Source organism: Actinia tenebrosa, unplaced genomic scaffold (assembly GCF_029948245.1).
Source record: "Actinia tenebrosa isolate PJP-AT-01 unplaced genomic scaffold, QUT_ActTen_1.0 PGA_scaffold17__23_contigs__length_9995812, whole genome shotgun sequence".
In the NCBI taxonomy this organism is placed as follows: Eukaryota; Metazoa; Cnidaria; class Anthozoa; order Actiniaria; family Actiniidae; genus Actinia; species Actinia tenebrosa.
Genome location: NW_028292577.1, coordinates 6,676,504 through 6,693,610, shown reverse-complemented (window position 1 = coordinate 6,693,610; position 17,107 = coordinate 6,676,504). Strand labels below are relative to the sequence as shown.

At 35.9% G+C, this 17,107-nt stretch overlaps 1 protein-coding gene across 1 annotated transcript; it reads left to right on the top strand.

The window, feature by feature from the left end:
* The first annotated feature begins 657 nt into the window (after positions 1-657).
* On the top strand, positions 658-16,837 carry LOC116286229 (octopamine receptor beta-2R). The gene is made up of 4 exons (XM_031692688.2): positions 658-956; positions 2,387-2,452; positions 8,237-8,279; positions 14,465-16,837. The coding sequence occupies exon 4, from the start codon at positions 14,501-14,503 to the stop codon at positions 15,674-15,676; it is 1,176 nt and encodes a 391-aa protein (XP_031548548.2). The 5' UTR covers positions 658-956; positions 2,387-2,452; positions 8,237-8,279; positions 14,465-14,500; the 3' UTR covers positions 15,677-16,837.
* Positions 16,838-17,107: the final 270 nt, after the last annotated feature.

The following is a 17,107-nucleotide window of genomic DNA, read 5'->3' as shown; positions in this document are numbered from 1 at the left end:
CTGAATTTATAGCCGACAGCACATTGTGGTTAGGGTTTCACCAGCTAGGCCGAAACTCAACAATAGACCTGTAAACTATAAACCAAGAGACCTCTTTACCTTGGGCGTCATGGTTGTCTTTCCCATTTCATATCACATGTCATTTCCATGAGAATAAGATTCTTTGCTTGAGTCATATCCATATTCATGTGTCTTCTCATGCGCAACTGTTAAACAAAGTAACAATACTCTAGGGAATGACAAGTGATTTGAAATGGAAAAAGATGACGCCAAAGCAAAAGGGTCTATTGCCAATTACGTCCCAAAAGGCCATTATAACTCCGTACGTCTTCTTTTGTTCACTCGGGCTACTTTGTTTCCTACATTGAAATATCGCAAGTCAATTAATCATTTATGGATACCGAACCTTACTTTTTAAATCGTCAGAAACTGCTGGAGGTCATCTAGGTACTTGTTTTTATTTTTATTTTTAATGACTGTGCACGACTGACGAAATGTAGAAAGGCAGGTAAATGAAATATTCAAAAAGGTTTAATTGGATACGTGCTCGTTTACACGATTTATTGATGCTTTGGGCTAGGCTATAGGAATTGTTAGCAATTAAAACTGGATTTGTTGCAATGCACGCTCCCTGTGTGGTTTCATTGATACGGCGTCGCCCGTAGGTCGGGAGAAATCAGCCACTTTGCACTGCGATCCCCATAGGCTGAACGTCTCGGTAGCACAGTTACCTCGAATTATTTTTGAGCCTTTAACCTATTCATCTTTTTATCACAACACATTAAATATTCACCATCAAAAACTGCCGAATCCTTACTGATATGTCCATTTTCATAGATTCTGCTTGCCTGCTTTAATAACGTACTATAAAGAACATTAAGTGAATAAACTGGTTGAGACAGAGCGCACCGAAAACAAGCATCCCTCAAGGGTAAGAATACGTGGTTAAAACAACGGTATGTAAAAACGAGTGAATTGTAAATTGTATATATTTTAGTATGTTAGTATCAGTGTCCTACGTGGCCTTGTAAATGAGAAGAAAAAGACCAAAAACGTGAATTATATTAAGATATACCATATGAATCATATTCTCTGCATGTTCCACGAGGAGTGGACTCTTACTACCAGTTTCAAACTGAATTCCACATTGTCCGATTTTATAATAAAATTGAAGATAAATTTCAGACTACATTTGACTAAACATAACGAGTAAATTCTGTCGAAAACGGCTATCCCATTTTTTCTGTTTTATTCAATGGCTCTTCGTGGCCACCTAATAAGAATAACAATTACTATATACGATCTCCGTTGAAGAGAGCATATTATTATAAAATGTACGTAGTGAAAACACCAAAGCTTATTTACTTATAAAGTATTTTTTTTTCAGCAACCCTGGACTCGAATATAGTGAAACAAGGTTAGAATAATTAAACGGCTTCCTTGCTAAATTTGTGTATAAGCAGAGTACAGAATAAAAGTAAATTTATCATGTGGCTACGCGGTGACTTAAAAAAAACCTTTCCCTAGAATGACTATTATTTTCATATTGGAAAAGCTATCAAACCTCACAGTATGGAGGGAGAAGGTAGACATGACAGAAGTATAGAAGAATAAAAATTCATCATCTAGAATCATATTTTGTAGGCATCTGTTATTATGGACTGGCTTGTAGTAAAATATGAAGAAAAATATATAATGTTTAGCATCAAATATTTTACCATGAAAATAAATTACAAATTTAGAAGCAATGAGATAATGGTCTAAATACTGTTGCTGTGGAAACGAAAAGTCAGGAAATGGAATGATTCGGACTGTTTTTTTTTTAACTTATTTTCATTCACCCTTGCTAACCGAAAAAAGAAATTAAGCAAAACAACGACGAATAATATTCCAAGGAAAATGTCATAATGGCGCCATTTTGTTATTTTAACTTTCATCTTACGTGTCAACTAGCCAATCTTGATGCTTTTGATCAGTCCGGGTTATTTTTAGAAGCGTCGCGTCCTTTCTTTGATAATTTATAAGCTACATTTGATCAATGCATACAGTAATTGGTATTTTTAGAATATAATATGAGAAGATCTAATATTTTACCAAAGCAACATGCAGGACTGAGCGAATATTCAAATAACGAATAAACAATCTAAAATAAAATATGTTTGAATTTCATATTATCAAATTGAGACAAGTGGTTTTGTTTCGGAATTTTTTCTATTATACCACGAAATATGATGATTCAAAAATAAAACGAGGCGTCGACTGCTATGTACGGCAGATGTGTTGAATTCGTTAAGTTCGTACCCAGGTCCACTCGGAAAGGGCCACTTTGGAAAACGAGGGAAAAAACCCTAGATTATGACTAAACTGACTTCCCTTTCTTTTGTAGCCCGAGAGTTGAAATCTGTGAAGCGAGTTTGGATTCCAATGCGGTATTCAATCGACTTCCCACGAGGTATGATTGCTTATAATGATATAAATAGTTATAGATAGTACGTTAGTGTTTATAAACTGATGCCATGCTAATAACGAGGTATAAGATCAAAGAATACTGGTTTTAACTGGACTGGGGATCAAGAATAAATAGAAATTCTTGGATTCTTGGATTAAAGTTTTCATTTAGGTAAAATGAGAGGCAACCCAGAAAGAAACTGAGAGAATAACTAATAATTCATCATTATTTCAGGATTACGGGTCAAAGGTTTTTGGACAAAATTAAAATGCCGAATGGTCAAAGATTGACTAATAAGCCGTTTGCATGATGGCGTCGTTACAACTACTGCTAAAATGCTTCGCGAATTTTCTTCAAATTTTTATTTCCTCAAGAGAATAATAAGACAATTGGTGCTAATTAACTGAACAAAAGAAAGTATGCAAGGGATTTGGGTAGTGGTAGTAAATGATGCTACAATGCAAGTGACCTATCATCGTACTATGTTTGGAGGTATTGATGGCTGTTTAACCATTCCCCAGAGAATTAAATAGCAAAAGACACGGCGGCCATGTTGGAGGATATAACAAAAGAATTCATTGACAATTCTTTTGTTAAGTTCCTCCAACATGGCCACCGTGAAGACCATCAATAGTAGAGTGGGGTTTATAGTAGCAAGGGAGGTATAGTAGAATTAGAGGTACAGTATAGTATTGGAGGCAAATAGCATTAGAGATTGAAAGGATATTTTAGATAGAAAATCATTTGCGCATGCGCATTCTACATTCTATCGCGATCCCGTAGAATCTCGGTGAAATGAAAGAGAAACAACAGGGGAAAAAAAGAGGTTGAAGGGACAGTCTGGAAAAGGGAAGTAGTATACGGAGGGGGATCAAGAAATTTGATCATGGCATACTTCCCTCTGCACCAACCTATCTGAACGTGCAGCAAAAACAAACAAACAACAACAACAAAAACAACAACAACAACAACGAATAATAATAATAATAAAAGATAATACTAATAATAACAATAATAATAAAAAGTAGAATGCCCTTGGCCTTGGTTTATTATTTCACTATGTGAACATGTAACAAATACTATCTAGTCAACAAATAACCAAAGCGATAGTAAACTTGTCCGGAGACGTATTTTATCTCGCCGTATGTTGAATAAAAAAATACCATCTGCTTGGTGTCAGATCTCATGATAAATGCTTAAACGCTAAGTTAGATTGATGCTTTTAAGAAAACGTACGTGTTGTGAGCTTTATTTATTTACCTTCAAGCTGTGTTCAATGGAGTCGTCCATTATATCTTTATTCATAATTTGAGCATGACATGCTAGTGCTATGAGCATTATTGGAAAATGTGACTCGTGATATTCAAAATGTCTTAAATTTGATAAATGTGTGAGCTTGGTATTCAATGATTGTATTCAGTTAGAAGGTCTCTCAAATACAGTCTTGTGTATATTACTTATTTCAATTAAAGTTAGTCACCAAAATCCTAGAAAGCTGTGATTGCTGAGAATCATGGGAAATATTTCATATCCAAAAAGTAAAGCTTTTGACACAAACTGCAGCAGCTGAGGATGCTCAGAGGAGGTTAACTTGTTACTGGTAAAAGATCTCAAGTCTATCAACAGTTATCAAGCGGCTGAAACATGTAAAATGTATCTATCTATAATCCTTGCCGGTCTCAGCTTTGTAGCTTTTCAGATGACTAATTTTATTGAAATAAATGTATATCTATGTCCTGATCCCCAAGATGGAGATTGAGATGAAGATCATTGAAGCGACTAATAAATTTTATTTACACTACACATGTACATGGTAATAATGATAATAATTATCATCCCAATTATTATTATATTATTATTATTATTATGGTGGCAATGATGAAGATGATGATGGTGATAATAATGATCATAATGATTATGATGGCAATGATAAGATAGTGATGATGGTGGTTGTTTTGATAAAGATTAGATAATGATGATGATGACGGTGGTGATGAAGATAGTAATGATCAAGATCATGATGGTGATGAAGATGATGATGATGGTGGTGGTCACGATAATGATGTTGGTCATGATGGTGATGGTGGTGATGATGAAGTTGATAACAGTGATGATGGAGCTAGAAGACGTTGATAGTGAAGATGATGTTGGTGTGGGGATGTTTGCGATGATGGTGGTGGCGGTGCTGCTGGTGATAATGATGGTGATGTTGGCGGTGATAATGATGGTGATGGTGATGATGGTGATGATGATGGTGATAATGATAGTGATGACTGACGATGATGATACAAAATACTTTTCCATTCACTTAATGCTTCGATTTTAATGTTTTTCACGCACAAAAAATCTACTCATATCTTAAATCTTTTATATCCATTAAAGCGATATCATGAAATCTTCAAATTGCTCCAAACCTGCTGTGCGCGTAGGCAAGATAAAAACCAATAAACTAAAAACGAAAAAACGATTCGTTGGCATATTCCTAATTCAGATGTACATATCAATATGAGAACTAAAAAAGCTTAAAACAGGGCTAGTCTTCTGTACGTTAAAAAACAACAGAAAAAACTTTATTGTAGTTGTTTTCTTCCAACTTTCACACAAAGTGGTAAGAAATAATGTCGAATATATATAAAAAACATCATTAATTATTAAAAGAGCTGTTAAAGCCTGTGGGCCTTAATGAAACTAGAAATTTCAACCGTGTAAACAGCTTCAAAATACTACCCTAAGTTTCAGCTGTTTGGTTGTTGTTTGCAGTTGCCTTAGATACGCTTTTTCAAAACGTTCGATTTTTAAAAATTCTGTATTATATCTAGTGCTTGTTTGTTAAAGAAATTTGCAGCTGGTCAAAATAAGGAAATGCATGGAGTTTGAGCTGCTATGGAAATGATGGACAGATTAAATAGGTAGTCGACATGTTAGGAAAAAAACAAGTCAGTGACAAATTAATGGATGGATGGATGGATGGATGGATGGATGGATGGATGGATGGATGGATGGATGGATGGATGGATGCATGGATGGATGGATGCATGGATGGATGGATGCATGGATGCATGGATGCATGGATGGATGGATGCATGGATGGATGGATGCATGGATGGATGGATGGATGGATGGATGCATGGATGGATGGATGCATGGATGGATGGATGCATGGATGGATGGATGGATGCATGGATGGATGGATGATAAATTTCTCGACAAGTCAATATAGTGTTCTCTATCTTGTCTATCTGATTATACTAATCAAGAAACTAGTATAATGATGATGATCTTTCCAATTAACCATTACGCAGCTTGTACATAATTAACGATGACGAAGCGATTAATATATAAGTTTTCTTTTAATTGACCTTATTAGGTAGAGAGAACCAAACAGTTCATCCCTGCGTCATTATCGAAAATACCTATTCAACCTGTCCTTGGGTGCCTATTGTATGACTCTTAGGTTGTCTCACGGCGTACAGGGCTGCCTGTTCACACTCATCTAATTTTATTTGCCGTTAATAACCTAAGTTATTCGTAGTGGGAGAACCTATATAGCACTCAGTTGATGTAATATATACTCACAAAATCTATTGTATTAGGTGTGGTTCATTGTATGTTTATGCATTATTTGAAAATGCCCCACAAGGGAGGTAATTATGCCCCAAATATGGGGTGTACACACGAAAAGGTATACTAATGTAGTAAAGCAGGTGTCTATCACAAATTCCGCTGTCTGATTGGCTAAGCTACAAGTGATCTATTAGGGATTGACTTGTAGACCATGATGGCGAGAGACCTATTTTTTAAATCTAAATCTACTAATCGGTTGAATAAATGGATACAAACAATTTTGAAACTAGGTTGAAAACGCGACTTAATTCCCATTGTTGTGGCTTTCAATACCGGAACTTTTCGCTACTAGTGGACTATATGACTAATAGACCACTTGTATGCCAGCCAATAAGAGTGCAGGATTTGTGATAGACCATTAGTAAGTTTAGATTGACTGATTATACTCCACAAAGGAGGTATTTGTGTCGTTACTAGATGTGTAAGCGTAAGGACGTATTCACGGTTGCCTCTAAAAAAACATAGTATATGTACTCTTCAAAAAATCATGAATATTTAATGAGCATTAAGACCTTTAGGTCCTTCAAATCCATCACGTGCATGGATCTTTACACCTGATAATAGCTCAACATGGATATCTTTATATAAAGATTCTGAAATCTTTGTAAAGGACCAAAAGAGTACAAGAGCATGTCACGAAAAAGAGCATGTCACGAAAATTATTCATGAGTTTTTTAAGCCGTTTAATAAACTCGCAGATCGTGTTTTTGAAAATTAAAAATTTAGGTTAAAATATGGCGGCCATATTTGTTCATTCAGTTTGTTTGTTCGATGGGAAGACAGTTTTTTATTCTATTAGAATAGAAAATTTCGATAGCATTTTTATTAAAAAAAAGAACTTTAAAATAAGTATTATTTATTAGCAATACAAAAAAAAAAATCGGCAAAAATCCATTTATTAACTTTTTTCGCTTGCTAAAGGTTGAGCCAAAAATATACGGACATTAGTTTGAGTTGAAAATAAATTTAAAAACATATGATAGCAGTTTGCATGTTTTGCCAAGAAACTTGCATATCAATATAAGAAACTGCAATTATTTTACTAAAATAGGAATGAAATAGGTAATAGTGTGATATTCATATAATGTTCTAACGTACATAACAAATCTTTAAGGCACGTAATTTTAGAACTACTTTTCTTATTAACTATTAAGCGTATAGCTATGACACTTGGACGGAAAAGGGTTAGTAATAAGCATTTAATATTTAGAGAATATTCAAATCATCATGACGACCCCTAAACGTCGCTTAATGAAAGCGTTTCCTTGAAATTTTGTAATACATCGAATCATACCTCGGATATTTATGATTCTTTTGGTACATCTTAATACTTAAGAAAAACTTAATAGCTGGTTAAATAAGAACAAACATTACTAAGGAATACATACAACCATCAGTGCAGATAAAATAGCATTGTGCATGTAAGATTCTTCGTATTTTTAACGTTTTAAAAAACGGAAGCAAAGACATTTTCCTTTAAGATTAAACATCAACCTTTATTTTACATTATACATTATAAAGTACATCATATGTACTTTAGATAAAAAGTAATTCGTGTTTCTTTGTAATATTATTTAAGCCACCCGCACCTGGTAAAAAGATGACCCGCTTGTACAATTTTGATTGACACTTCCTAGAAATTGCTCCTGAATAATTCCATAAATTTCACAAAAAAGGCATTTTTTTAACAGTAAGAAGAGCAAAGTTAGTTTCAACTCAGTCTCAATGAAATATTGAATTTTCAATAAAGACAAAGAAAACAAGCTGGATATGATAACCACAAGATGTTTGTCGAAAGATAACACGGCCAACTTGTAATTTTCAATTTGATCCGAAGCACGTCCCCTTTGATAATTCTATGCTGTCATATCATTGACTTGATAACATTTAGTTATTCTGTACATGACAAAACTAAATTTCACCTAATTAAAGCTAATTTATGTATAAAAAATAGCACGAAAACGCCTTTTTGTAATTACTGATTTTTCATGGGCATTTAACGAAGGGTTTCGGAATAAGATAGCCGTTCGCCCCTCTACCTCTTTAAAAGCTATATAAACCGGAGCAGTGGGGTCTACTTATTGAAAAGTTGTTGAACGTTTTCATGTAATTAAGTCACCCTGTTACTCAAACAAATAATTGAAAAGCTCATCTCGCTTACAGGAACAGTGAAGTGGAGACTTACAACAATGTGATAAGACTGAAGGTGAGTTGTTGCATGTTGGCTTTACGTTTTAGAAAGTCTTTTAGTTGTCTACTCGACGTTTGTTTTTCTTATTCTTATTCTTTCTTTTCTTCTTACTTTTACCGCTGAGTTGTTGTTGCTTTTTTTTTACAAAACCTGCTTTTTTTCCTAATTTTTTCTTGAAGCTTAATGTTTTATACTTGTTTTCATTAGTTTTACTTTTTGTTTTTTCCCTTTATTATCTTGCGGGTGCTTTGAGTGTTTGGATGACGATTTTTTTTGGCTTTTATTTCAACAAGAAAATACAGGGGGTAAACTGCTGTAGGAACCTAAGTATTCATTAAACAAAAAAACAAAAAAACAAACAAAAACAAAAACAAAACAAAAAACAAACAAACAAAAACAAAACAAAAAAAACAAAAAAAAAAAAAAAAAAAAAACAAAACAAAAAACAAAAAAAAAAAAAAAACAACACACACATTAAAAACCAACAACAACAGTAAACCAATACTAACGAGATGACATTGATAATGACGATAGTATCTACTCAATAAATAGGAATCTGAAAACAAAGTAAAACTACAAAATTAAAGAAAAAAGATTCCTTAAAAAAACTTATATCGGCATTCGTCATTTTGTGTACAATTTACTTGGCCATTATCCTTTTACTTTTACTAAGCCGGATGTCAGATTTCAATTTTGTAACTCATTTTTTTATCGGCGAATTGAGTCGCAGCTTTTTAGAAGCTTCAGGATATACTGGCTATATCTTTTACAGAAGTTCATTTAGATTGGTTTTCTTTGAAAGACCTTGCTTTAAAGCTAATTTCTATTGTAATTAGTCGGTTATTCTCGTAAAATGATCCAGTGATTATTGAAAAAATATCATATGGTGCAATCTGACCTATATTGACGTGGGTAAAACCAATTGATCTTTTCATCGAAAGATTTCGATAGATTCAATGTGTACAGAATAATAAAAGATATTTGAAGTGGATATATGATATGTGAGAGAACGGATACATATAGGAACAAAAATAACGGCGAAGGAAACGACTGAGTGAAGACAGAATAATTAAGGTGGAAAAGTATTACGCTTTTGGCTTAACTAAAGCGAATAATTACTCTTAAAAAAAGGCTCTTGCTAGAACGACTCTGGCCATGATGCCCAACTTATACGCCCCGCACTAACGTAAACCTCGTAATTTGAAATCCTGCTAACATAAGCTATACTTGGACTAATAATACGAATAATACTAAAGAATAAAAAATGGTTGTGAGAGTGATACTTTATTACGAACGGTACCAAATGCATTCCAAATTTGAAAAATCTTGATTGGATGGCGTCAGAAGTACTTCTGACGGCGCGTGTTTTTTCGCCGATTTGGCTGGTTAAGTTGAAAGCCATTCAAGTGTCGTGATGCCACATTTTCTACTGAACACGGTTATCTTAAAAAGAGCGACTTAAAAAGAGTCATAATTCACCGGAAAACCGCAAGACCGTCAACAAATGAGAACACGGGCAAGTCATTTGAAACAAAGTTAGGGCTTTTAGTTAAAATTACACAGAAATGAGGCATGAAGTATCACAAACGTTTTAGAAAATAACCCGGCGCCATGACGTCACAGAATACAATTTAGGGCGTTTTGGATCGTGATGACGTCATACACGGCACGTAAAGAAAACTGTGGGATCACGGAAATAGAAAGCTAGAAATTCAAAGATAGAAGTGAAAATCGCAATTTACGATGAAAATAGTAGAAATTGTTGGAAGCCGTACGCGTGCTGAGCTGAGAGTACCGTGTAATTTCATGATTGTCTTTCAAAAATCAAAAAATATTGCTCTAATTCCCTTCCCTGGTTGGAAGCCGTGCTGTGCTGAAAGTATCGCTAGTTTCAGGTAAACGGCCAATACCACGTGTATTTCATGGTTATTTAAACTCGGATCGGAAGAATTGAGTAACACATGTAACCATGATTTCCACTACTGGGTGGGAGATGGGGAAATCGTCACACCCTAAAGTTATGTTTCCAGTATGGGACGTACATGGGATTCCCATGGGGGTGGAGATGGGGGCACACCTTAACGACCCATCCTTCGATCCTCTCCTCAAAGACTCTCCCGAGGGAAAGGGGACTCATTTGAATCCTACGACCCCTTTCCCTTGGTTTCATAAATCGTGAATCAAATCGATTCAAATATTTCCTGTCTTGGGGCTTTTACTTTTGATCCGAGAGTTAGCCTGACCTAGATCAGCGCAGAGGTTGTTTCAGGGTTCTATCTGTGAGTTAGCCGTGCCCTAACTTCGATCAGCCCAGAGGTTGTTTCAGGGTTCAATCTGTGAGTTAGCCATGCCTTGACTTAGATCAGCCCAGGGGCTATTTCGGGGTCTAATCTGTGAGTTAGCCATGCCCTGACTTAGATCAGCCCAGAGGTTGTTTCAGGTTTTGACCTGTAAGTTAGCCGTGCCCTGACCTTTATTAACCCAGAGGCTGTTTCAGGTTTTGATAAAAATCAAAAGTCGTAAAAGGGTTTATTAATTCGAAAATCCATACTCATGATAATTGAAAATTTGATATTCACATCAATTCAAGACTAATTACCGGTCAACCCGGCAATAAGTTTGACCCCCAGTCAGCATTGGAACACTCATATCATTAAAAACTAACATTATACTCGTGTACTGGTTAAGAAGCTCGTTTTGGTCAATCGTATTTAACGTCTGAAAGCCCATCGGATGGGACGATCTTAGAAACCACTAGAATAGTCTTTCTATTTGTTATCAAGTTTCAAGTAAGTAGAAAAGAATTCGATTTTTTTTGAGTACGCCGGTAACGTATGGTAATCGAGGCAGGCCATAACGCTTTTAGCAGCGAATATCGCATTCCGAGTTTGCAAAGCGAGTCTCGCTTGTATTAGGGACCTTAAGCTGCAGCTCGGCAACGTGGTCGACAACGTCGGCGAAATTGAAGCGCTTCAACCTTCTACAATTCGTGTTTACCTAGTGTTTTACTCAATAAGCATCCCCGTTTTAAAGTGAAATGACGTCTTTTGTGAGCGCTTTACTTATAACGAAAATCAGCAAACATAAGCTTTTGGCGTAGCCGTTCTCTTATTAGTACGTAAAAATAGGACATTCCACGCCTTACTTTCAGCATAAGACGGCAATGATGCACAGTATTTCGTACATTCCAACGAGTATCTATTGAATAGCACAATTAGTGCTATTGTATGTTTGCCGTCGTCGTCGTCGTTGCCGTCCTGCAGCTTAAGGTCCCTATTATCAACCAGCGCGCACAACTTTTTTTCGTTTTAGAATAATATTTTTTCTTTTCAAAATAGAATTTGGCGCAAAAGGAATATTAGTTCTACAACTTTCAAAGCAGTGAGCGTGACGTTGCAGTACTGTAAGGAAATTTGAATTCATTATACTGATCCAACGAGAGTATATCTATCTTAAAAAAATTGTTGGAGCCAAACTGGGAATAAGAGATAGATCGTCATTATCCAGGAATAGCTTTTCTTGCAAGAAAACGTAGCTTAGTTTTGAAATATTCAATGTTGTTTGTAGCGACGAAAGTATCTTAAGGCCTCAATCATTTTTTTCGCTTTTTTAATTACAAAACATAAAAAGACAGAGAGCTCGTAACAGAGAGAAGAAGAGACGTGATAAGAGTTAGACACGTTCAAGATTACCGTCCTTGTTCCGGGCACCACTATCACCTTCTACACCCACACATGCATTGATTCACTCCAATCATTCTTAAGTTGCTTTTGTCAATGTTTTCATGCAAAAGAAAATCCTGCTTCAATTGTTAAAAAATTGGACTTAAACACTTCACTGGAAAAATATTTTGCCATTGAGTATTTTAGTGATGATATATTTTTTAATAGTTTTTTATTGTCCTAATGGACTGTATTCAAAAGAACAGCTCGACTTTTTCTTGGTAAAACCTTGCTTAACCGGTTTTACCTGTATAACTCAGTCGCCTCCATATATAACGCGCTGTCTGAAAGCCATTTTAGTGAAATACAAAGTAAATATATAAAATCGCTATTAAATTAAAAGAAAAAAGTAAAGCTTTTATTAAGGGGGGAAAAAAGAGGATTTTTAAGTATTCGATTTAACCTTGATCAATGCGCTACATTTTTAGATTAAAATGTTTCTTGGAACAGCCGGAACAGTTTGAAATTACGAACTCGTATAAATTACGTGCACAAAAGAGTGCGCTTTTAAGTAGTACTTTAGTCTAATTGAAGGGATATGATCAGTTTAACAGAGCTGGCTCGCCTGGGGACAGTCGGATTTGTACATGTGCGGATCGAGTGCAACGAAGCTCGAAATGAAAGACACCAACGATTTTTAAAATAATTAAGTCATAAAGGAAAGGTTTAAAGACATCAAACTCCTTTTAATGGCTTGTTAGCTAATAGGGTTAATATTTATCCAATCAGATTGAAGGAAAAACAATTTTTCAAAATGACGAACTTTTTGTGACATTGAGGATCTCTTTAAGCCCCGTTTACACTGGCGATTTCTGCGGTGATTTCTGCTGCGTTTTTTGTGGCAATTTTTGGAAATATGAGACATTCGTCTAGTAAAATCTTGGTATCCTGAAAAAAACTTTACAAGTAAATTCTTTACCATTATTTATTATGGACAAAATCGAAAAAAAAAAAAAACCGCAGCAAAAATCTGCGCAAAAATCGCTAGTGTAAACGGGGCTTTAGGGACGATTTGTTCGTTCATTTGCTTGTCATATCTTTCATTTTGGTATGTTTGCTTATTTGTTAGTTATTTGTTTTTCATGTCATTAGGTAGTTTGTTTATATTTTGTTTATTTGTTTGCTTGTTTATTTGCATGTGTCTGATCTTTCGTTTGTCTGTTCGTTTATATTATTTGTTTAGTAATTTGTTTGTTTACCATTCTATTAAGTACTTCGTTCGTTCGTTCGTTTGTTTATTAACTGACATTTGTCTTTTTACTTATAATGTTTCCTATCTGACTTTGAATTTTAAATGAATTTTTCAGAAGTTTTGATCCATGATCATTTGGTTCTTTGTCTGTTTGTTGGCTTGCTTCTCTTATCGTCGATTGTCTGCTTGCTTGTTTATTTGTTTGTTTGTCTGTTTGCTTGTTTATTTGTTTGTTTGTCCGTTTGTTTATTTTGTTTTATTAGAAGTGCTAGACTATTAGCCTTTTCAAAAGCATTTCGTTTTTTTGTTCGTTTGTCTGTTTGCTTGTTTTTATTGTTTATGATGTTAATCTTTATAGCTTATAGCGCCGTCGGTTTTTTGATCGTCCCCAAATAGCGCAGCGCACTGATTCTAAAGATAGCTTAAAGATTCGGACAAACATTGCATTCTGTTTAACCGCTACGAGGATTATACGAACCGATTTTATTATTTTTACTTAAAGTTACAATAATAACCCATGTAAACTATAAATCAACTTCGATAGGCTGTGAAAATTATCTGCTGAAAGTAAACTTGTAAGTTTGTTTGTCCGAATTTCGCCTTTGTCTTCGTTTTTATGACGTCACGACTGCGCTGCGCTATTCGCAAAACTAATTATCATTTTTAATCCGTTTCACGGTAGGACCGTTTACGAGGGTCGTAAACCCGTTGATGACTAGCAATTTCCATTAAACGTACCAAACATGCTAAGTGCTGACTAAGCACATATCTAGCCGTGTCTAGAATATTGAAATACGAGCTGCGCATGCTCTTAACACACTATCCAATCAAAATGATTTGATATCCGACGCAATATTCGACACGGGTTTTTCCTCATTTATCGAGAAACAAATTTTAAAATCTTAGTCTCAGCTTATTCAGATAACGAGATGGTGATAGCGGGAAAGTAAGAGATGGGGTCAAAAGAAATGGAATCTAAAATGGCCCTATTCGTACCGGTAGGGGTAGGTTTAGCAGGTACCTACCATCTCTAGAAAAGTGTTCTTGAATATCTCCAAAAGTAAGATTATAGTAATGAATGTATTGTCTGTTTTAAGGTATGTTATATGATATTCAACGGAATTTTGCAGAGATAATCGCTACAGACACTCAGTATTGAGAATTTCAGGGAGCCCATGATGTGGTCCAAACTCCAGACTCTCTTTTCAAAATGGGACAGAGTAGACCGTGTAATAATCCCAATGTTTGGTCAAAATTTAACAGAATTATTTTTATTTGTCACGCAGGAGCAGATAGATCCTGTCACGCAACAGTAACGCAATATGCAAAACTCGACTTTCGATCAGTATTTACCTCCGACGCCATCTTCGCTTGGACTCCACGCACAAAAAGAGCCCACACAGGCATGGTACTGGGTGATCCGAGCCACAGTTGGTTTCATTACAATCTTCAATAACACGTTAGTGGCTGTTGTCATAACAACCCGTCGCCGACTTCGTAACGTGAAGTCCAACTGGTTTGTCCTTTCTCTTAGCTTAGCAGATCTTCTTGTTGGTGTCATAATAACGGCTGTTCAACTCTCGGATGCAGTTCAGCTGCCAACGTTGCCTGAGATACGCTTCGTGATATATGACTTTCTAATGGACGCGACTATTCTGAGCCTGTGTACGCTGTCGTTAGATCGTTACAAAGCCATTGTCAGTCCGTTGCGTTACACAAACTATATGACGCAGTACAGAGCAGTTGTTTTGATTCTCTGCTCGTGGTGTATTCCTCTGTTCGTAGCGCTTCTTCGTATCACTATGATGTTCACGGGAATCAAAACGGAGAAAGAGCGCGAAAAAATGTTCATCGTCGTCCAGACCATCTTTTTTGTGGTTCTTCCTTGCGTGACGTTGAGCGTCTCGTATTTTCGGATTCTCTTGATAGTACGTCGACATAACAGAGACGAGAAGAAAATCCGTGCACAGGTCGACTACAACTACTCCACCGACAGCAATCTTCACTCGACCACCGACGACGAAAGTCGACCGCCGAACTCCAACTCATCAGTCGAAATATCTTCGGCAAGAATCGGAAGAAAGCGAATGGCCATCGAAGCTATAGATGAGGAAGTTTCGGAGAGTACGGCTGCGCGGATAATCAGCGGAATCCTGTCGCCAAAGACGGACAAGTCTTCGTTACCAGCGATCGGAGTAGTCATTATCCTCTACGATTGCTTTTGGGCTCTCGGGATTTATTCTTATGTTTGTGACTCGTTTCTAGATATGCGGGTTGCCCAAGACACGAAGCACATAATATGGCTTCTCATACTCATGAATTCCGCCTTGAATCCACTTTTGTACGCGATTCTTAAGAAGGACATTCGAAAGGAGATCAAAGCAGTGTGTCCTTGCTGTAAGGCAAGTGAGAACGGAACTGTTGAAATAACCATAGAAGTATCGCAACCAGTCCCGCAAAAAGAGAACATAACAATGTCCTTCAGCTCGCCTTCATAGGTTATGGCGCATGCGCAGAGCCAGACGTCATATTATTCGTCAATTGCGTCAATAAATGGAGCATGGGAAGCAAGACCCTTCCATTGGTCAAGTTTTCAAGACCTGAGCATGCGTAAATAGACGCCGACGAATTTGTCTTAAACTATGGCACGCTTCCACGAAAAGAGCATGCGTAGCAAGACGCCTTCGAATTCATCTGTTTCTTCCGCAAATCGATCATGCGTAGATTGACTTGCTCAGCAAGTGATGAAATACTTTATATTTTTATACAGTTGCTCTAAGACTTTAAACAATCAGTCAAGCAGGACCTTTGACTTCAAAAAGAATACATATCAAGCTAGAGAAAAATTAGAAGACAAGAGACATACAACTTGTAGGCCTTCCCTCCAAAGATCGAACACGGTGAATAAGATTGCAAGAACCTGGTGCCAAAGTATAATCGTTTTACAGTACTTTGGTGAAGCTTCGACATTTAAGTTATTTTTATGGAATATGTAAATATTCAACGGAGCCGATAAATTATCGATTTGCAGGATGCGTAAATGGAGTCGATGATATATCGATCTGCTGGATGCGCAAACAGATCCGATGATATATCGATCTGCTGGATGCGCAAACAGATCTGATGAGATATCGATTTGCAGGGTGTAAGAACAGAACCGATGAGATATCGATTTACTGGATGTGCAAACAGACCCGATAAAATATCGATTTACTGGATGTGCGAAAAGAACCGATGAGATATCGATCTGCTGGATGCGCAATAGCACTTTGTAAGACTGTAAGAGTAAAACTAGTTAAAATATGTAGACAGTCTATAATTTTAGCGTAAATTAGATCGCGCCATCACAAAAAACATTTAAAAAAATCAAGCGACAGTCTCTAAATCTTGAGAGTAATTTTCTAAATATTTATACGAACGTATTTCCAATAGATTTTAAGTATGTATGTATATATATATATATATATGTATGTTAGAATGGATTTATGTATGTATGTTAGGACTGTGTGATATCGTAAGTACACACTCGCAAAAGCTATTTATTAGTGTTGCTTTTACCACGGACTGCTAAGTATCAAAAATTCTTTTAAAAAGATTTAGATTGTACGATAGAAAGTCTATATTTATAATTGTCTAATAAAACGACCTAGCTACGTTCATTTGAGGCTTGATGTATCGCTGTGTCCTGACTGGCGCGAAGGAATAGTAACGAATTATTCCCGCAATGGATTCTGGGTATAAATTGTGGAACTGGATCGCGGGTAACAATATGAGTGATTTGAATGAAATAGTAATTAGATTTTGAATCAATAATGATAAAGAAATTTTAGATTTTTTAATATACGAAGAACGTAGAAGAGTACCAAGATTTTCAAGACTGGGAAGATAAGAAAAACCGCACAAAAATATTTTTCAATGATCTCAATTCA

Bases quoted from the DNA above. Each gene is read 5' to 3' on its own strand.
- LOC116286229 (XM_031692688.2), top strand. From the start codon at position 14,501: ATGCAAAACTCGACTTTCGATCAGTATTTACCTCCGACGCCATCTTCG.